The sequence below is a fragment of the Melitaea cinxia genome, chromosome 3 (genome assembly GCF_905220565.1).
Source record: "Melitaea cinxia chromosome 3, ilMelCinx1.1, whole genome shotgun sequence".
Taxonomy (NCBI): domain Eukaryota; kingdom Metazoa; phylum Arthropoda; class Insecta; order Lepidoptera; family Nymphalidae; genus Melitaea; species Melitaea cinxia.
The window spans coordinates 15,678,671-15,699,931 of NC_059396.1; the positions used below are offsets into that span (position 1 = coordinate 15,678,671).

At 34.0% G+C, this 21,261-nt stretch overlaps 2 protein-coding genes across 2 annotated transcripts; one reads left to right on the top strand and one right to left on the bottom strand.

The window, feature by feature from the left end:
- The first annotated feature begins 1,715 nt into the window (after positions 1-1,715).
- Positions 1,716-10,541, top strand: LOC123669604 (WD repeat and FYVE domain-containing protein 2). Its single transcript, XM_045603203.1, has 9 exons — positions 1,716-1,943; positions 2,179-2,359; positions 3,686-3,852; positions 4,268-4,381; positions 6,333-6,458; positions 7,274-7,470; positions 7,727-7,868; positions 8,160-8,268; positions 9,523-10,541. The coding sequence occupies exons 1-9, from the start codon at positions 1,783-1,785 to the stop codon at positions 9,580-9,582; spliced, it is 1,257 nt and encodes a 418-aa protein (XP_045459159.1). The 5' UTR covers positions 1,716-1,782; the 3' UTR covers positions 9,583-10,541.
- Positions 10,542-13,801: 3,260 nt separating this feature from the next.
- On the bottom strand, positions 13,802-16,797 carry LOC123668064. The gene is made up of 4 exons (XM_045601861.1): positions 16,787-16,797; positions 16,364-16,593; positions 14,893-16,198; positions 13,802-14,783 (listed from the first exon to the last, which is right to left on the bottom strand). The coding sequence occupies exons 1-4, from the start codon at positions 16,795-16,797 to the stop codon at positions 14,483-14,485; spliced, it is 1,848 nt and encodes a 615-aa protein (XP_045457817.1). The 3' UTR covers positions 13,802-14,482.
- Between the last annotated feature and the right edge of the window lie 4,464 nt (positions 16,798-21,261).

The window sequence follows — 21,261 nt, forward strand, 5'->3', positions numbered from 1 at the left end:
AAGACTAGTAGCTAGCTAAAATAACCTCGTAGTAATGTTGTATAAACTTATAAACTATGAACCAGGCAATAGGCATAAGGAATTGATATCGATTAATCGACAATCGATTCCTCGGACCAAATAAATCGATTTCTTAAATCGATATGTAGTACTGAATCAATATTTTACCCTTAAAAATCGACATTCGATTTATTCTGTTTTGCTAAAGACGAAAAAATTATGACGCTGAATGTACTCGTAATATTACGGTGTTGCCGGCTAAGGATTAATAACTCAAAAACTCGCGAAATAGTATTCCTAGTATCCACTTTCTCAGTTCATTCACTATCTACTCTTCATATTTTCTCTTTCTATTTGCTATCACTCACCCATCTCTTTCTCTTTACACCTTCATTTTTTATGACAATATTCTCTCAAAAAAAAAAAAAAAAAACAAACCACAAATATTAAACAAAAATTTATTTACAAAACAGACCCTTTCACTGTTTCCTTACTATCTTCAACCGGGACCGCTAAATGGTAAGTGTCTAGACAATCGGGCGGGGAGTGGGTTACCCTCCGCTACGTCTCCCACCAACTGAAACCAAGACCAGGAAGCTAAGCCTAATTTCAACGGTGAGAGATTAGTGCAATAATATCACTACTTTTCGTTCGCGTCAAAGTCGCTGTACCTACGTCACTGCTATTGATGTATGCGGTCATGTAGAGTGCGCTCTGTGCACATCGGTCGAGTGGCGGTTCATTGTAATTGGTTATATTGGGCAACGTTTGATTGTAATTGTTATATTTTAAAACATAAATGTGGAACGTGTGATAGATAAAGAGCGAGAATGCTATTCTGTCTTCGTTGTACAGCTTACCCATCGATCGTCAGGCCTCTGGCAGCTGTAAGTCGCTAAGCCGACGAACCCCCACCACTATAGTTGCTCGACCTGTATAATAAGACCGTGTTAGTAATAATAAATGAAGAGCAGACTTATGACAAAGACAAAGAGAATGTCTAATTGTCTATATTATACACTTTTCAAGACTATTGTACAAAGTAGATTAATTAATATACCAGGGCTTAACATAAAATAAAATTATAAAATGAAATTTAAAAAAACCCTCGTTTTGTACTCTTATGAGCTCGCGAATAGGCTAGTTATATATTATAATATTCATGTTCGAATTAAGTGTAAGTAAACGGCTTCAGTACGAAACTACGAACTTTATTTATTTTTATTCATTTATTTATTTGTATGATTAGTTTGTATAACGCTATATTACAATAATATAATTTAATGCTGTGCGCTGTTGCCGCTATTATCATTTCCCTGTGTGGCTTAACGGGGTACGGGGATTCCTGGGCGTTGCAAAGTGGCAGCGTTGAAGAAGTAAAAATATTGTCATTTAGTGAAAACAGAGGTAACGTTTCTCTATAATTCTATTTACCAGTAAAACAACGTTAACGATCGTTTCCGTTTCTTAATTACCGTTATAAATATTAATGGTATAAAAGGTGTCAGAAAATTAACTTTATTTGACGGTATTATATTAATTGTATATAATTGGTAACGTTACCAAGCTCTACAATGAACTGCAAATGAAATACAAGAAAGAAGTTGTATAATCTATAAAAATCACAACTATTTTACTATTGATTTATAGATTCTTCTACATACACGGTACAACACTAAAAATGAAATACAAGCCGGAATGTCAAAATTATTATGACGTTTTCGTTTTCGTTTCAGTAAGAAGTGACGAATAAGTGTTTATTTGCTATTTAAAATTAAAAATATGGCTGCTGAAATAAAGCCTGCACCAAGGACACCTAACGATAGATTTTCCACAACTAAAAAACCGGCTCTTCTTAGCAAATTAGAAGGTTGTACCGACGATGTTAACGCTGCAGTCGTCATCCCTGGCGAGGACGGAGTTATTAGTGTTTGTGATGATAAGTAAGAGTTTAATTAGCTGTTTGTTTGACTGTTAAACATAATTACCAAAGTCATTGAGTTATATATGTATATATTTAAGTATCTTCCTTTGCAAGTGGGTTGATATACCCACATAAAGTTTTTCAGTATTCAGATTAAGTAGGTGGTAGTCGACTTGCTATAAGTAATGTGTTACCAAGTAATGTGTGTCGTTATTTGTGGAAGGATCTTATGCGAATTATTATACTGTTTGAAGGACAGTTCGAGTATGGCTGAAGAGAGATTCAGGTCAGTACTGGCCAAGTATTTGTCAGTACATGCCTTCTGGTTGTACATCGATGTTTTATACTCCCGAAACAAGGCAGTTATTTATCGGTCAAGAAAATGGAACCATTTCTGAATTTGTACTGGCACAAGACTGCAATAGGATAAATCCTGTAAGTTTTATTTTATTTAAATTTTCCATAAAAAAAAAATAATTATGTGACATATCTTGTCGTTATTGTAAAAAAAAAAATTTAATTTTTTTAAGTTTTCCATAAAAAAAATTATGTGACATATCTTGTCGTTATTGTAAAAAAAAAAAATGTACAAAACAGTATCTATTTATAATTATAAAGAGTAAATTGTAAAGAAACAAAGCTAGTAAAATATTGCTTAATAATCCAACATATGTCCTATGAGGTTTAATTGTTCAATATATAGTGCCCCTGTGTACACTTCATTATGACCACACAGTAACCTAAGTAATCAGTTTACACCACTTCTGTAATCAGATCTTTAAACAGTATAAATGATGTAATACTGTGCAATAGTATCTTGATTATAACAGAAATGAGCGCCATAGTAATGAAATTTATCATTTCCTGTCAAAAATGATTAGAATTAAAACAATATATAATGTACGTTTTATCAACATTTCATACTCAATTGAGATAATCTTATATAATGCAGGCTTAATTAATAATATTACAGCCTTCACTCAATAAATAATTTTATATATGGAGTAAAGTTTATATATTTCTTTGGTACTTGTATTTACAAAGGGGCCCCTTTTGTGTGCCTCACGGCATAGGCCTCATCCAATGTCTTCCACTGTATTCTGTCTGCTGCCACTCCTAGGAAAAACAGCCTTAGAATCATTTTCAGGTCTTTCTTCCATTTCCCAATTTAGAACCTTGGGTCCTAATCCGTCCCGTAGGTACCAGACTTACTTATTCTAATCATCAACTGTAAATAATTAATTTTTTAAATTGGCTTAATCAGCTAAATGTTAATTGAATATTAAAGCATTTAAATAAAATAACATTGTTGTTGACCTTGTTGGCTTTATTTATATAAATTTTTTTAAAGAGAAAATGTTTAATGTTATACAAGCTGATGCTGCTAACTTTATTTGTGTAATATTATTTTGTATACCATTATTAATTTTTGATAATAAAAGTAAGTCAAATTTGTCCTTTAGTGTCAGCTAATAGTGAAAAATCATCTAATATAATAAAATCCTGTCAAAAGAGATCCAGTTGTTTTTAGAGATTAGCTAAAACAACAAGACAGATAAGACGGCAAACAATTAAAAAAAGTTGTTATTAAGTGAAACATTTATACACATTACAATCAAAATATTTATTTTTATTTAATTAAATGTACTAAAATTTTTATGTCATGTCTGTAGATATATAACGAAGAAATAATGTTGCTAGTTTTCTATATTTTTAATTTTTATTGTCAATATAATTTATACCTTACTTTCTTTTTTTAAGACACGAGAATATCTAGCACATACAGCACGCGTTACAGCTGTGGTGTTTTCCCTAAGCTGTGAGTGGGTGCTCTCAGTCAGTCGTGATAAGCTGTTCTCCTATCACTGCAGTGAAACTGGTCGCAGGATCGGTGGCTACTCGTTTGAAGCCTGGTGCACTGCTTTGCAGTATCCTTTTAATATTAATAGAACAAAAGTACAATATATCTTCTTATTTCTTATATTATTTTAATGTATATGGCTTCAACTACACATTGCTTACATGAAGCATAAGAATATATATATATATTAATATGTAATTTTTAAGCCTTGACACAAGGGGTATTGTTGCAGATGTGTCTTTATGTCTGTGGCTTTTAAATAAATGAACTGATTATAGTGTAGTTTTTTCGTTTGCAAGCTGATGCAATCAAGATGCTTCTTGGCTGCAATTTTTAAAGATTTATTCTGGCCTTTCTTTTTTTGTGGCATAGATTACAAAATTTTTTTAATTTAAGCAGTACTAGTGTATATAATTATTTATCTATCTATATTCCTTTTTGTGTTTTTGTTTGTTGATAACATTTCCTATATAATTTAAAAGATTTGACTCGCAGTCAAAATATGCATTTATTGGAGATTACAGTGGCCAGATAACAATGTTAAAATTAGATAATAATGGTGCAACCCTAGTCACGACGTTGAAAGGACACACAGGGTGGGTGACAATATTACTACTATTGTATTTTGTAACAATATGTGAAATTATGAATACTATATGTATGTAACTTTGTTTGTACTACCTTTTCGGCTCTGCCTTTTGACTAGCCGCCATTAAATTTACTATGCACATAGCTTCGAAACTCTAAAAAGGATATACGATACCTTAAATCCTGGTGAAATGCTTTTTTACAGGTTTAAGGGAATATTTAATGGTATTTCATTATATTTTCATGGGCTTAAAAAACACGCAACAACATAATTGATAAAATGATCCATAATGTTTGCAGAAATCAAGATAATTTTATTAGTACCCATATGGGACAGATCGCACTTTTTTTAAAGTTTGTTTCGAATAGTTAGTTTATTAAGTTTTTTTTTTCACTAAATAAACAAAGTCTTAAATTAAATGTTAACTGTCTATTTCTGGTTTTCGTATCACTCATTAAGGTATTAATCTTAATAAAAACCTAGTTCAGTGGTATTAACCAATGAATATTAATCAATTGTTTTATCAAGGTCAGTTTACTGATACTGTTTTCGGCGACTCGCATTTTTTCTTCTTCAATAAGTACTGTTTGTTTATTCATTTAAGTGTGATGATAAGTAGTTATTACACCAAACAGATCTTTCTTTGTTATATATTAATTTATTAAGGAAGTTTATAAACTATCAAGTATTTGTAATATTATCAAGATCATTCTTTTTAACGAATAATAGAAGTAGGTTTTAAATAGGACTTTATTAATTGTTGAACATTTAAATATATATTTAAAATAAGGTGGTTCAATAGACTTTAATATAATCTATAATATAAAAATGAGTCGCTGAATGTGTTGCTAAGCGTAAAACTCGAGAACGGTTGGACCGATTTCGCTAATTCTTTTTTTAAAATATTCCTTGAAGTACGAGGATGGTTCTCACGGAGAGAAAAATTCTAAAAAAAAAATTTTAAATTTCGTGAAAATGTCTAAAAACAACACTTTTCTATACTCCCATACAAAAGATTTGTGATAATACTTAAAAGTCAATTTGACCTTTAATACCATACGATAAAGTTTGTGTTAGGCGATACGAAGTTCGCCAGGTCAGCTAGTACTTAATAAGATCCTTAATTGAGTACATATATTCAGTGCATAGAACTGTTGTCGGTATCTATATTTACAGTAAAGAGTGTATTTTTATAGTTCATTTAGCTACTTTAAAATATTATCATTTAAAAATGTTCAATTAAATTATTTTTGTACATTCTACTAATATTATAAACGCGAAAGTTTGTATGTATGGATGTATAGATGTATGGATGTTTGTTCCTCTTTCACGTAAAAACTACCGAATGGATTTTAATGAAAGTTTACAATAATATAGCTTATACATTAGAATAACACATAGACAATAATTTTAAAAGATAGTGTGTGAATTGTCCAAAATATAATGATAATTGTCAAGTTAGTCGGAAAAAAATCAGCCATTTGCGAGATATTCTTGCGTACGCTGCAAAAACTGTATATAATGTATAAGATAAATGTTTATCTTAATTAGTCCTACAAAAAAGTCCGCGACAGCATATTTCTATTTTTTATGAGTAAGCCATTGTCGCAAAAACAGTGAACCATAAATACAATAAAAAATGATAATATATTTCTAATGCACATTTGGTAGTAACAAAATGATTTTTATGTCACAGAACCAATTTTGATTATTTTTGGTATAAAGATAGATATTGAGAAGATAATAAGCTACTCGAAGTACGTACTAATTCTGCGCAGACGAAGTCGCGGGTACCAGCTAGTAATAAACAAACAGTAAAACAAATACGGAATTCTCGCGTCACTCACTATAAACAAACTGTTTTAAAATAAAATGTTTAAATGCTGAGTCATTATAATATTCGTTGATTTTCTATTTACATGTAAATGTGATATTAATATATTTTGTGCTGTTTCCAGATCTGTGCGTGTCTTAAACTGGGCTCCCTTACCGCAGCTACTGTTTAGTGGTTCCTTCGATCAGACTATTATTGTGTGGGATATTGGCGGTCAGAAAGGAACAGCATATGAACTTCAAGGTCATAGGTAAATACGAATAATCTGTTGATGATTATTTCAAAATGATGTATATTATTTATTGTTATTTTTCTTCAAATGTGAATAAAATAACTAATTTTGTGTTTAAGATAAAATAGTAATTATTGCAGGGCCTGATTTAGGGGAGGGCGACCGGGTCTACAGCCCCGGGGCCTCGAAATGATTGGCCCCCACAAAAGAGACTTTATTTAAAATTAAATACAAATAAACGAAATCCTGAAATCATTTTATAATTTACAATATACTAATCATCCACGAATCCACTATATACGGTTTACGCTATTATGCATAAGATTACTAATAGAGTTTTTTGTATTTGTGCAAATATTTCTTTCCAGTCTGGTTGTATGTCCTTAATAGTTGGAGTCTCCCAAATAAGTTGTTGGTCCTAGTTCTTATCATATACACTTGATATTACTCATAGTAGGGAGTATATCCGCCAATCCATACAGCTCCACTGCATATTGTATAGTGTATTAAGCGCTGATCCTACTCCGATATGGAAAAAGAGGTTTATGCCCAGTTGTGGGATGTTACAGTCTAAATCACATCGTAAAAAATATACTACTTTGGGAGTCAATTTATTAGATTTAAATTGTTAACTGTTATTGGAAACGTGTTATTATTAATTTATTACTTTCTAATTAAAATTTAATTGACAGGACCATTTTTTATTTGTCTTTAAATCAAATGCTAACAATCTCTCTTCTGCAACCTCTTTTAAACTGCCTTCGACTCCGACTCGGATTCCAATGAATTGCCTTTACTACATCTCTAATGTCATAACGTACGGTGTTCCCCAGCAACAAGGTGACGGGTCTGTGGTACGTGGGCGGCTGCGCGCGGCTGGTGTCGTGCGGCGAGGACGGCGCGCTGGGCGTGTGGGAGATGGGCGTGGCGCGCCGGGAGACGCCCGCGTGGCGCGAGGCCGACCTGTGCCAGCTGTGCCGCGCGCCCTTCATCTGGAACGTGCGCGCCATGATGGAGAAGAAGCAGCTGGGTGCGTGACGCTTCTTCCTTGTGACGCCTTTTCTAAGAAAATTGTTTTGTTTTTGGTCTCGTTGATACTTTTTGAATATATATATTCGGAAGAGACACATCAAGTTCAGTTTCTGCTTATTACAACAAGCAGTTAAAGCTTAAATGTAAAAAATTTGTAATGATGTACAAACACATTGTAATAACGTATTAAAAAAATCGATATTTATATTTTCCAACTAACTCCGTACGTCATTAGTATGATCGAATGTCCTCAGGTCTCCGGCAGCACCACTGCCGCTGGTGCGGCGCGGCGGTGTGCGGCGCGTGCTCCCCGCACCGCCTGCCGCTGCCCGTCATGGGCTTCGAGTTCCCGCAGCGCGTGTGCTCCGCCTGCTACGACACGCTGCGCCACGAGCCGTGAGTACTGCGCCGCCGCACTGTAGCGTCACACTAGCGTTACACAGTGGCGTCACACTGTGGCGTCACACTGTGGCGTCACACTGTGGCGTCACACTGTAGCGTCACTCTACCCGTCATGGGCTTCGATTTCCCGCAGCGCGTGGGCATAATAACGGCTTTGCCTATCGTTTTTTTTTTTTGATTTTTTGCCAGATAATATTTGAAACCTAATCATATATAATAACGAAACGATTTCCTCTAAAATTATTGGATTTATAGACTATTTTAAGTGTGTTTGTTGTTTCTTAGGCGCGAGTCGCTGGCGTCGTTCCACGACATGAAGCACGCGGTAGCGTCGCTGTTCGTGGACGAGGCGACTGGCCGCATGTGTACTGCTGGCAAAGATCGCGTCATTAAGGTCAGTTTTGTTTATATATGACTAGACCGTTGGCGTAGTTTACAATGAACTTAGTTTATGTTCCCTCTGCAACTCGGTCGGAAGAACGACTTGGAGCACCCCGACCCGAGTCATCATCATCATCATCACTTCGTACTAATACAGTCCACTGTTGCACATAGGCCTCCACAAGTTAGTGCCAAAAATGGCGTGAACTCATGTGTTTTACCCATAGTCACCACGCTGGGCAGGCGGGTTGGTGACCGCAGGGCTGGCTTTGTCGCACTGAAGACGCTGCTGTCCGTCTTCGGCCTGTGTATTTCAAAGCCAGCAGTTTGATGGTTATCCTGCCATCGGTCAGCTTTTTAAGTTCCAAGGTGGTAGTGGAACTGTGTTATCCCTTAGTCGCCTCTTACGACACCCACAGGAAGAGAGGTGGTGGCTATATTCTTACTACCGTAACCACACAGCAGTAGCCGACTCGAGTAAGTTTTTATATGACTAGTTTGGCAAACAAGTCTACGATCCACATGATGTTAAGCGGTTACCGTAGCTTATAGACACCTATAAGACCAGCAGCATTATGCGTTGTCTACGCTACCTACAAACCTCCTCAGGAGTTCCAGGCCACCTTACTCACCACAGAAACACAACACTACTTAAAGGCTTTATTATGTTGCTGTGATCTTCTGTAAGTTTGATAAGGTATTTCCCCAGACGGGTTGCTTCAGATTTAGAGCAGAAATACTCTGCTGTGCCCTACATCCATACTGTGTTATTTATGTTTATATATTTATCACCAAATAAAAAAATGCTATATCTGTCGCCTGTTACCTATGACACTGGCATTAAATTGCCTTTTAAAAAAAACATACGAATGTGTGTGTATACTAAAAGACAGATATACTAAAAGAGATATTTAAAAAAAAATATAGTTCTTCAATCAATTATAAAAAAAAAAATAGCAATACCCGTGCGAATAATTCGCACTAAATTAGTAAAAAATTTACCGACCGTCAATCATGTTGACGTTGTCTCAAAATTAAAGCCGTCATATGTATAATTTTGATTTTGATAATTTATTAATTTATAATTACAAAAGCAATAAAAAAAAAAATAGTTGTGGATGCCGGTAGAGCAAGCAATTATCTATAAAATGATATATAGTTTACGTCGAGTAATTGTGAGGTTTTTTTCTAAAAAGGGAGGGAAACATCTTAACCTTAGCGTATTAATATATAATAGTTCTCGAAAGATTTTTTTTTTTTTGTTAAGGTATGGGATATAAGCGTGTTGCTTGCACCTGCGCCAAAGCCGGGCACTAGCGAGCAATAGTGAACCTTATGGCGACGACACATCATCGAAATTCAATCAAACATGTTAAATGTCCATTGATAACAACATTAATCCATGTTTAATCTGTGCTAAGTTAAATAAAATTAAGTGGAGGTGAAAAAAATTAAAAAAAAAAAAATTGAAAGTATAAATGTTTAAAATATTAATTTATTTCTTAGTTAAAAGATATTCTATGTTTTAATATGTACGTAAAAACATTCTTAATTGTGATTTTATTCGAAATTTGTATAATTTCTAACTTTATTGACGGATCTGAAATGTTCTGTTGTTTTTGAAACTGTTGAAAAAATGTTGAAAGTTTTAAAACAGCGATCTTTAAGGGGGATTCTGCTTTAGGGGGCCCAAAAAAGCGTTTTGTGGGGAGTGTTTTAGGTTAAAAAAAAATTAGCAACTCTAGCGATCTTTTTAGATTATGTTATATCATATCTGTTCACGGAGAAAAAAAAAACACTCGTTGTACTTTGCACTGTCCGATTTACTCGTAATCGATTCCCGTGAAATCTGCATTTTCCTGGTTTCGCTTGGGTTAAAGTTTAGGTATAAAGCACGTCTACGAATTCAAAATATTTGGAACGATCGTCAAATCTTTGTCAATTTATTATTATTAATATTATTATTATTATAGTTCAGAGTTATTCGACCGAGGGATGGGAGTGCGAAACTACCCGAGCGTTCTATACCTGCTCCATACAACATTGTGTTCAGTGCTGTATCTTTGAAAATATTTCGAACTAACCTATATAACTTTGTCTATACATTCTTATTATATGTAATAATAAATAAAATGAATTTTGCGCCTTCTAAAGCAGCATCCCCTTAAGTATCTCTTTATTCTTTGGTCTGTATCTGTTTACCGACATGTATTGTTTCCTTTTTATTGTTTTGGCGCCATTAGAAGTCTATAAACTAAGTAAATATATAAAATAGTTAATAACCTATTTGCATTATATATTATTTCAGATCTGTAGTCATTTAAAATTGTAAATTTTACGGTTTCGTGTTTAGTTTATATTGATATACTTAATGGGTATTATCAATTTGTGAAATATTTACATATGGCAACTGTTGGGTTGACTGTAAATCAAATTCGAAAAGGATTAAAGGTACCGTTTACAGGTACCTTTACTTCTTATTATCCAAAATAAAATCCGATAAGATCCATTGAAAGTATCATAAAATTAATAGTTTAAAAAAAGCTAATTTTTTTTTAATAAGTTCGGTTAGTTATTTCGACATATCACTACATAGTATAAAACAAAGTCGCTTTCTCTGTCCCTGCACATGTATGTACGCTTAGATCTTTAAAACTACGCAACGGATTTTGATGCGGTTTTTTTTTAATAGATAGATTGATTCAAGAGGAAGGTTTATATGTATAATAACATCATTAAATAGTGGAGAAATACTGTTATTTTTGAGTTTTCTAATGTTATGTCGTAAATAATAAATTTTTTTTCGCTTAAATTGCAAACGCAGGCTGAACCCTACGAGATTTATCAAAATAATGTACTAAGTATTGTACACATTGAAAAGGTCTACAGAAAACTCCGCGATGGTATATACCTATCTCTTATGGATATCCCACAATAACATTTTTTTGTCATTTACTTTTTACGACAAATAATGGCTAATTTTCAAAACGATTTTAACCAATACAGCATTAATCCTTATCTAATTAAATACCTTAAATACATTGTTGATTTAATATAGATCTATATGTCCCTTTACAGCATATGATTTAAATGAATATTTTCGAAGATATTACAGATTTAAAAATTGCGGTACGCAGCGTTTGCGGCGGTTCCGGCCGGCTTTTACTCTAAAGTTAACGCGAGCGGGCCACGGGCAGTAATGAATAAATCATAATTACTGGATCGATTTTAATCATTTTTTCAGTGAATGATATAGGCTATAATTATATTTTATACCCGTGCGAAGCCGGAGCGGGTCGCTAGTTTTTAATATATGTAGTCGTTTCATTGCTTGAACACAGTTTGCGAACAATTGATTATTAAATATATATTTGTAATTATTAGGGTCTGTTTAACCGGTTGTGGATAACGTTATTTGACGGATAATTGTTAATCCAAGAGATAAGTTTATGATATAATATTCTTTTTTACCATCGTTTTTCACTATATTTATAAGTTATGAATGATTTTGAGAATTTAAAATTGGTTGTTTATTAAATGATGAGAAAAATCGCCTAACGGTTTATTCTACCTCTTGTTATTAAAGTCTATTCGTAACTTATGTGCAAGATAAACTGTACCCACAACCGGTGACATCGCCCCTTAGTAGATTATATTGTATTACGGTCCAACGAATGTTTTCGGTGAAATTTAGTTTCTTCAGCTATTTAAATTAAGACTGAATCATTCAGGATATTTATAAGGAGATCTTGGATACTAGGTGTGTATGTAACTTATTAGTATAGGTACAGTATATGAGTAATTCTTACGATAGAATTTCAATTGCCTTCAATCTGTTTCATGGAAGAATAACAATCTATATGGTTATCTAAACAAACGCGTAAATGTATGTTCAGAGTATTTTAATAATCAGTCAAACTTCAGAAGTATATTTGATTGTTAATTTATTGAAAATACTCGAAAACTCGAAAACATTCTGTAAATGTCGCTATTGGTGACAGCTTAAATTTTTAAATAAAAGACAATCGTAATAGTCTTTGTTAAATGTTAATGTAATATAACCGGTACAGGTAAATATAGTTTGAATAAAAAATTTAATGTTGTTAATGTGTTCATACGCGACGGTTTTAATTGTCGCGGATACGTGTTTAGACCAAATAAAATATGGTCTCTTACTACTATTTATTGATGTAAGTTTGTAAAAGTTTTCTCGTATTAAAATATATTATTATTACGATAAAATTATATTTATTACGTGTTATAAACTTGGTTGCAATACACCTTTCGGTTACAGCCCTTTTCCTATAGTCAAAAATGTTTCGTTTTCTCATTATACGTTCAACTTCAAAAACGATATGCTCGAGATTGAACAACAACAACGGATTGTTAAATTTAACGAAATTTAGAACGTCTTGTTCGAAAATTAACAGTTCGTAAAACCAACCGTTTTCTCGAGATAGTAAGTACCCAGACACAAAATATCGTGTTAGAAATTAAACTGTTCGTAAATAAAACGAACCGAAACCGGTTTAAATAAGTATAATTTTGTCTTTAAAAAAAAATGTCAAAATGTGTAAAATTTCATAGAAGTAATCTTATATGTATTATGATAAAATATATTACGTGTATACAAGTATATAAAATTTATTAACAAAGAATATAGGTATATTTCTTTAATAATAATGAACCTTTTAAAATCAGGTGACGTTACTTTTATTGGCAGAAATCTATATTGTTGAAATTTTTTTAGTTATATGTTGCTATTATTTATTATGCTTAACTGTGTCTCTGAGAAATAGTATTTTCAGTATGGCTATATTTAAAAAAAAAAAAAAAATCATTTCAAATATGTCATCCTTAATGAATTGGAATTAAAAAAATTGCAGTCACATTTAAAACCGCGCATTCCGTCGAGTATTAATCTTGGAATAAATATATTAGCATTTTGTATGTAAGTGTTATGTATCATGTTCTACGTGAAAAATTAAAGCCGTGCTTACGCGCTCACAAAAGGTATAATGCGAAACGAGTCTATCAAACTAGCTCGTCTATTTAAACAAAATCGAATTTAAAAATGATATACTAACTTTTTTTCACGCGGAACGTGATCTAATACACCTACAGATCCCCCCATTTGAAGTAACGCGATTACGAGTCGAACACCTTATATAACAGGTAAAACAAATGTGATTTATAAGTAAATAAAAAATATAAATGACTTGACATTCACCGGGTAGTCGATTACAAAGTTAACCATACAACATGTAATTAAATTAAAATTAAACGTTCACTCAGTTTTTATGCAATTGATAAAAAAAAAATCGGTGTGGACCAAACGATTAATTAAATTCTTAATAAAAAATATTCTATAAATCGTTTTATATTTGCACCCGGAATAATGTCCGTGCGTTATTTTATTATTAATATCTGTTAAGTTGCGTTCATACCGATGACAGTTGCGTCATACTTTTGATCCTTAAAAATATTTTTGTGTGATATTCTGCATGTACTAGGCTTTATAAATAATTTAATCATAAAGAAATACATTTAATAATTATAGCATTTATTTGATATTAAATATAATCATAGTATGTATCGCATTTTACATTGTCGCCTAAAACTTTTTTTCTTTATTTCTAAATTTTAATGAAACATTCTTAGTTTGGACTAGTCTTACTCGTAGTTTGGTCGTTTATATTGAAATTTATATAATATTATTGTACTATATTTATAATTCAGATATTATACTGTATATGTAGGTACGCTATGTATTATGTGTTTTGTTATATAAGTTTTGGATAAAAGATATATTAAAAATAAACTACATTTATGTTATTAAAAGATAAATATTTTTTTATTCACTGAGCTTATTTGTGTTTGTAAATTAACACTGTAAGATAAAAGTCACTGTGTAATTATTAGGTATATGATATATCTACATAGATAGATCGCTTAAAGTTTTTATGCCAATAAAATGATGAATAAATTACTTGTATTTTTTACTTTGAGGCCTACCGTCTCTGAATGTAACATAAGATAAGGCTGTGAATATTTTTTCACAACCATTATAATATAATAAATATTAAATACAATAGTTTTATATGTCAATGACATGATCAGCCTTTGAAATCAGGTACGTCTTAAGCACTCCCCGAGTATTCTCTCTCTCCCGTAGTCCTCGCCGAGTCTCCGGCGTCAGCTTTAAGTCAGCTTGTATTAGCTCACATTCAGCCGGGGCAGGTATACTGTTCTTTGAGCACACAGACTTGGCCATTAAATGTGTGCCCTGTAGGGCAGGTTAGATGCGTCCGTACGCCGCTAACGCAAAAGTAGTATTTCCTACATTCTGTTCCCTGTTGCACAAAGAAACCATCGCGTTCACAATACTGTCCACCGTTCTCTATGATAGATTTTCGAGCCGCCCCACATATATGAATCGTAGATTCAACGCAAGCCTGACCATCAAATATCTTTCCTCCGAGGCATGATAAGGTGGCAAGTCGATCTCCACCTTCGCAGTAAAAATATCTGTAAATAACAGTTAATTTTATGTTTAAAAAACTACGAGAAAAAAAAACATCGAAAGAAAAAGTTAATTTAAATACCTATTAATAAATAGTAAAGTAAATTAAAATACCTGTGACAATTTGAGTCTAGCTCTGCGTGGTAACCGTCTGCAAGGCCAGAGCACGAATAATCTTCGCTTGGACAGATTGATGGATGCGCTGGCACGCATGATTCGCCATCGAAAACGAGTCCCTGCTGGCACGCATATACCGCTTTTTCACCATTGACACATGAGTAGAATCCTCGGCAACCGGCGTCGGCGGCTCGGTACCGACCATCGGCTCGACCATAGCACGAATCACGTTCTAAACTTGGACATAAATACTGAGAAGCAGGAGAACACTTTGCACCGTCATAAATCTGTCCGGGTGGACAAGCTAGACTTATTTTTAGTGGCCCTTCACAGTGAAAATAATGAGTACAATTTGAACCTAAATCTTGATAAGTTCCGCTCGGCATCCCTTCGCATTCTGAGGATCGTCTGGGTCCTTCACAATAAAATGATTGCTTTGGAACACATTTAACCCCGTCGAACACGAGACCGGATTCGCATGATCCTCGAGACGTGACTCTTTCACGATTGCACTCGTACCACGATGAACAGTCACGCCAATCTCTATACAGGCCATTCTGCCTGTTGAAGCAAGGGCTTCGTCCCGGGGGTGGGCAGAGTGTTTCTTGTGCCGGCTCACAGCCACTCCCCGAGAAGAGTAAGCCAGGCTCGCAAACACCTCGCCGGATGACTCGATGAGATTCACATACAAAGTACTCGCGACACCCTGTCGAGCGATCTGCATAGGTGCCGTCCGATGTTTTCTGACACAAAGATGAGCAAGCTTCGTCTGAACAAAAATCGGCATCACCGGCGGGAAGCGGTACCGCGGCGGCACGTGGGGGTGGACATGTGTTAACGCACACTCCGTTGCAGGACACTACCGCGCGTAGCTCTGCACCACGGCAGTGCAGCGTACGATGACATTCATGCGACGAGTCCGGGTAGTTTCCATCTGGTAGCCCTGCACACAGTGGCTCATAGCAGGTTCCCGCTCCGCGAGAGCACGCTTGTGTCACGAGGTCGAACCACGATCCGGGGGGGCATGCATGATCAATAGCTGTCCCATTAACACATCTGTAGTAATGACGACACGTCGTCCCCGGGGTCGCGTAGGCGAGGGTGTCTTCCGGAGCACACACGAGGCGCGTACACGGATGGCTACTGCGCGGTACGCACGCTCCTGCAGCTTCACTGAATATTCGTTCCTGACCGCAGACGTAGCGGCCACGCACTGAGCCAGCTGTACAACGTATGTATTCACGGCATTCGGTATCATAATCCACATAGAGTCCGTCCTTGACGCATGCGATGTCTTTTCCACCTGGAATATTTTTTATTTTTAATATAACATTTTTTACATTTACTTGTATGACATTATAATAATTCCACTTTTAAGCTTATTTCTTAAATCTTTACGTACAAGACTTTTTTAGACTCTATACATATTTCCAGCTACTTTACGTTTAAGAATCAATAGTAGACTTACTTGAGAGTATCGCGGCGGTAGCGGCGGCGAGCAGGTTGGCAACGAGTGCGAGGCGGCAAACGCAAGCGAGCGCGCGCGCAGACATGTCGGCTGCGACTGAACATCGAGAGTGACGCACCGCGTATAGGGTTCCTTGACATTCGCACGCCCCTGCCGTAACTTGATCCCTGCGGTGGCCCGGATGCAGCCTTCGAGCTAGGAATCTAGACACGCCCTGTTCGCGACTGCCTCTGAAAGAAAACGACCGCAGTTATAGCTCTGCGACCATGACCTTTGCATATATTATGTAAGATAAATGGGAAAATTTCACTTCTTTCTATTCACTATTTCATCTGCTTTTATTTCAAACGTCTCTCAAAGATATCTGAAGCTATTAAGTTTAAACTCAGAGAGCATCCATAATTTTTTTATTTTAACAATTACTTGGTTATCATCTTACGATCGCATCCGTGGGAATCTTTGTAAAAAAGATCACGTCACGTAAATATATAATGAGTACTTGGTATTGAAGCAGATTCTCTAAGAAATTGTACACCAGTCGTCACTCATCTACTTGTTTATGATTTTACTATAAATAAGTAACTTATATGAAACTAATACCTAATACTAGTTTACTTATTAATAATATACTTACGGTTTGTGAAGATGAAGATTATGGGTCTCTATTTTTATATGTCGTGGTGTCTATCGTATGAGTTGTTCACGGAAGTAATCAAAAACTAGGACAGCTTTAATGGATTAACTTAATAGAAGCAAGTTGGGCAGTTTCTACTATTTCTTTTTATATATTTCATTACATAAAAGTTTTCGTTGACAATTACGACGTAAAGCCAGTAAGATGAAACTTGATATTCTATCACATACAAGAATGTTCGGAATGCTATCTGATATGCTATATAAGTGCTAACCACCACGGGCGTCCTCTGCGGGTGGCGGATGTCGCAATAAAGTCTTATCTATCGATCGGTATTTCATGATTGTCATCTAGTATTATTTTGATATTATTCTATTTTAATACTAACAAGTGCTTGCTATTTCTATGAGGATATTAAAACTACCTCGACTTTAGTTGTCGTTCTCGTTTCTGAGTTCATAACTAAAAACTACCATATCTTCCAAGTCAGACAAAATTACAGATACTTACAAAATTTGAAAAAAAAAATTGGTTCTGTAGTTTTGGAGTTACATACTGATAGCACCTACTAGGTCCGATTGAGATAAAAACTACTCTATCTCCCAAGTTGGACAAAATTATAGATGCGTACAAAATTTGTTAAAAAATTTGTTCAGTAGTTTCGGAGTTATATACCAATAGCAACACCATCAATCGGGTTCAATTGAGACAAAAACTACCCTATATCTCCCAAGTTGGACCAAATGATAGATGGTTAAAAAAATTGATAAAAATTGGTTCAGTAGTTTCGGAGTTATATACCAATAGCAACGCCACCAACTGGGTTCAATTGAGATAAAAACTACCCTTTATCTCCCAAGTTGGACCAAATGATAGATGGTTAAAAAATTTGATAAAAATTGGTTCAGTTGTTGCGGAGTTATATACCAATAGCAACGCCACCAACTGGGTTCAATTGAGATAAAAACTACCCTATATCTCCCAAGTTGGACCAAATGATAGATGGTTAAAAAATTTGATAAAAATTGGTTCAGTTGTTGCGGAGTTATATGCATTTAAAATTTTTATTGTTAACGCCCACCCCCGTAATCCTTATTGGGTATGAGTTATCCTAAAATCCGCTCATCGATCATTTCTACATCACATACCAACAACTACATCGTACCAAATTTGGAGTCGATAGTTTAAAAACGGGAATTTTCCATTGTTAACGCCCCCGCAACAATATAATAAGTAATGTGAAATAGCTAGTTAATACCATTTTTACTGTATTGTAAATTAAATTAAAATGTGGTTCTACGAATATGATCAATTTAATCATTAATAACTTACGTAAAATGCGCCCTAATATATTTTTTTAGCATGACCTTTATTGAATAGCAATAAAGTTTAAATTGACTCTACATTTTAGTTAGAAAACGTTTGTATGGGAAAAAGAAAAGGGCTGGTTTTAGGGTTTTCACGGAAATTATTCGAATTTTTCTCGCCGTAAAAAACGTAAAATTAGTCCAGGCGTTGTTGAGTTATGCGCTTACTAACACATTTACTAACACATTTTTATAAATAAGAATAAGAAGATGAAAGTTGGTCCTTAAGCACTCACTTATTTTTTTTTTAGTTTTCTTTGAAATATTTCCAGTTCTAGTTTTAGAGCCTAAAACGTTACATTCATTATTCATCATCATCATTCCAGCCTATTGCAGTCCACTGCTGGACATAGGCCTCTACAAGTTCGCGCCATAAATGCGTGAACTCATGTGTGGTGCTCATAGTCACCACGCTAGGCAGGTGGGTTGGTGACCGCAGGGCTAAAACGTTACATTATTTAATTGTAACTATCACCGGTCAATATTAAAACGCCTTCACTAGGATGTGAAAATCATCGAATTTTCAGTAACTTATTTAACCTAATAACAATAGCCCAGAACTTAGTAAGTTTGTCTGAGACATCCATACAATTTTTTGTACAGCGCATTTCTAGTGCCAATGAAGCAATATATGTTAGAATAGATAAGTCATAATCAAAATCAAAAATATCATTATTCAAAATACTTCAATGTACTTATTTATTATATATTATATTTTTATTCTCAATATGTTTAGATTGTACACGATAATTTTGCGACTGTTGTATAATTTTCCTGTGGCAGGACTACTGGAAGAGATTCCATCATGGGATAAGTAGTGCCTTTGTACCAGCATTGTTTATAAGAGCTATTTCCTATTGCTATCCTAGTGTACATAAATTGTTAAATAAATAAATAAAAGATGATTTGTATTGGAAGTTACTGTAAACTTTTGTGTTTGAAACAAGGATTCCAAAATTTTCATACAATTTTTATCTGTTTTTTTCTGGGCTATCTGGATTCCAGCCGGCCTAGCATGCATACAACGAGATATCTCTTGACGAGAGAGAAAGATAATGTCTACATCGAGTATTTTCTCGATTACCCTAACATGCGCACTACGAGAGACAAAATTCTCTTCCGAAGACTTCGCCTTGTCGAGTAGAGAAACATTATCAACCATAATCACAATTGAATATCATTCTTATTTCTTATGTCGTAAAGTTGAATTTACAAGGTTATTGACCAATTTCAAACGAGTGACACATGTTTTATTTAAAAATGTTCTCGGCCTTTTGGCTAAGATAAAAAGTGTATATCTAATTTAAAAAACTCTAATATGGAAAATAAAACGGCGTAAGTAAATGCATTTAATTATATATGTAAAACAATATGCTCGTGTTGTGCTTTATATCTTGTCGCACATTAGATAATTGTAATTCTATCACGCATTGTTTGTTTGTTTTTTTTTTTTTTTTTTGTTTTAAAATTTTTTGAATTTTTGAATTTTTTTTGATTATTGATTTTACTTTTATTCTATTTAATTTTATTTTTAGTTATTGATTTTTTTAATATAATTTTGTTTTGTTTTTTATTCTGAATGTTGTCTTGTCTTGTTGTACTAACCCAATATGGACTTATACTTTGGTCTAAAATAAAGTATTATTATTATTATTATTATTTAGAATAAGAAGCAACAGGGTGCAAATACGTTTTTTGTGTCATTATATGGCACACTTCACTCGACTTTTCGCATTTCCCGCTCTTCGTATACCGAAATTATATAATTATAATAGGGAAACGCCATGGTATACAAAAAATAGGCACCCGGTTTTATTTATTTTTTATTTATCGTCTTTCTCGTCGATAATATTGAAGACGAGAAGTTTCTCTTCCTAAAACGACAAAATTCGACAAAATTACGATGTCATGTTAGCTTCCGTAGAGATAAATATCACAGATCACTAAAATTTAATGATTATCTCTTCTTGACGTAACGAGAAGAGTATCGCGTGCACGCATGTTAGCTACTGTAGACATAGAGAGATAATACGAGAAAAGGGGTCGACAAAATTTTGTCGTGGCGTGCATGCTAGGCCTGCAGATATCAGATCTATCTATCTACAATAGCTTCCATTACAAATTATCGTTTTTTATGTGGAATTTTCAGCAGGGTTAGCTATTAATTTATTTTTGATACAAATTTTAAATTTATTATCAGCCGATTTCAATATCGTTTGTGGGATTTTATTATACATGCGAATAAAATATTAAAATAAACAAACCAAAAAAGAGACATACATTTGTTTAGTGCTGTCGGAAACTTGTAGTTACAATTTTGTTATTCCTTCTCGTGTTTAAGCTGCGATTATTACTATTTATATTAAAACAATCGATATTCTTGTGAATGTACATAATATTGTTGTTAACGTATTGTGACGTAATTGTTAATATGTCTACTTTATGAAAAACATCCCGCAGAGAGACTCGAGCTCCACGATCATATTAAATGCCGTGATAGTAATACTATACTCATTATAATTATGTATGACTAAGAGGCTGTACAGATTTCAGTCTAAATTTATTCGACATATGTAGGATTAAACGTTGTACTGCTCCACTTTGACAAATGTGTTTTGAATATTTTCTCTACTAATGCAAGTTTTGTTTTATAGCACAGGATTGATCTGGTTGCATGTTTGTTTAAATTAAACGAAACATGTATTATAAAGATATTTCTAGCTGTAGACGTCGGCGCAGATGAAGAAAGTAGAGAAAAATCTGAACTTTGGCCACTTAGATACATGAATTTAAAAAATTATAAAATCTAGAATTTAATATTTAAAACATGTAACTAAATCTAAATGCGGACAATTACAAACAAATATATTCAGCAACAGGATAATAATTTAAATTAA

Bases quoted from the DNA above. Each gene is read 5' to 3' on its own strand.
- LOC123669604 (XM_045603203.1), top strand. From the start codon at position 1,783: ATGGCTGCTGAAATAAAGCCTGCACCAAGGACACCTAACGATAGATTT. The intron at 2,360-3,685 runs GTAAGTTTTATT...TCTTTTTTTAAG, and splicing joins ACTGCAATAGGATAAATCCT to ACACGAGAATATCTAGCACA. The intron at 4,382-6,332 runs GTGGGTGACAAT...TGCTGTTTCCAG, and splicing joins ACGTTGAAAGGACACACAGG to ATCTGTGCGTGTCTTAAACT.
- LOC123668064 (XM_045601861.1), bottom strand. The intron at 16,199-16,363 runs GTAAGTCTACTA...AAAATATTCCAG, and splicing joins TACCGCCGCGATACTCTCAA to GTGGAAAAGACATCGCATGC. The intron at 14,784-14,892 runs GTATTTTAATTT...TGTTATTTACAG, and splicing joins CTAGACTCAAATTGTCACAG to ATATTTTTACTGCGAAGGTG.